This window comes from Morone saxatilis, unplaced genomic scaffold (assembly GCF_004916995.1).
Source record: "Morone saxatilis isolate NCDOM2014 unplaced genomic scaffold, NCSU_SB_2.0 Contig18, whole genome shotgun sequence".
NCBI classification, from domain to species: domain Eukaryota; kingdom Metazoa; phylum Chordata; class Actinopteri; family Moronidae; genus Morone; species Morone saxatilis.
The window spans coordinates 6,371,712-6,372,629 of record NW_023339740.1 but is presented as its reverse complement, the minus strand read 5'-3'; the positions used below and the strand labels follow the sequence as shown (position 1 = coordinate 6,372,629).

The 918-nt window shown below is 42.6% G+C and overlaps 1 protein-coding gene across 1 annotated transcript in view; it reads left to right on the top strand.

The window, feature by feature from the left end:
* Window positions 1-163: 163 nt before the first annotated feature.
* si:dkeyp-97e7.9 (DEP domain-containing mTOR-interacting protein) overlaps window positions 164-918 on the top strand; it is a 3,110-nt gene continuing 2,355 nt past the window's right edge. The window contains exons 1-3 of the mRNA XM_035662498.1: window positions 164-246; window positions 369-547; window positions 693-816. Of these exons, the coding sequence (XP_035518391.1) occupies window positions 164-246; window positions 369-547; window positions 693-816 (386 nt within the window). The remainder of the gene's footprint in view (window positions 247-368; window positions 548-692; window positions 817-918) is intronic.

The following is a 918-nucleotide window of genomic DNA, read 5'->3' as shown; positions in this document are numbered from 1 at the left end:
TTGCAGTGTGAACATAGCCTTTGTCTCTCTTTCCCTCTGTGTATACACAACATTTTTCCCACATGGCAAAGGGGTTCTGTGTGTTTCAGTAGCTATTTTGTAAACACAAAGGGCCATAACGAAGAGTTAACTTCACTTACTTTCTAGTCCACAGATAACAAACATGGAGAGAACAAGTAGCATTAGGAGAAAAGCCATGGCCAGACAACATAAAGGAGAAGTCATGATTGCTGGAGAACAACTCAGGTATGAGGATAGAGAGTAGGGTGGTATGACATGCTTATGATCAGGCTTACAGGAAATTCAGGTTAAACATGTGGCTGACTTTAGGTTTTGAGCATTATGGCTAATTTGAACCTGATTTCAAGGTTGAGGCTTCACGGTGGAAAGCTGATCAAGGACCGCCGCTACCACCTGCGCACATATCCCAACTGCTTTGTGGCACAGGAACTTATAGACTGGCTTGTGAGCCATAAGGAAGCTCCAGATCGAGCAACTGCTGTCTGCCTCATGCAGCACCTCATGGATAATGACATCGTTCACCACGGTAAAAATGAAGCAACAACACAAACAGATAGATAGATGATACAGAAGATATTAACAGACCTTGTGTACAAACGAAAAAAACTGTTACTGAAGGTCTGTTTAATCATTTCAAAACTTATTTTAAACTGTATATTGCCTTCTTTCAGTCTGTGATAAGAGGCCAGTGTTCAAGGATGCCAAACTGCTGTACCGTTTCCGCAAAGATGATGGCACATTTCCCTTCAATACAGAGGTGAAAATCTTCATGAGAGGACAAGGACTGTATGAACAGTAAGAGCTGCTGTTTACCTTGTGCTGGGGCTCAGCGTGAACAGCTGACCTTGAAGTGTAATGTCAATCATAGTCACGATCACAACACACACACACACACAC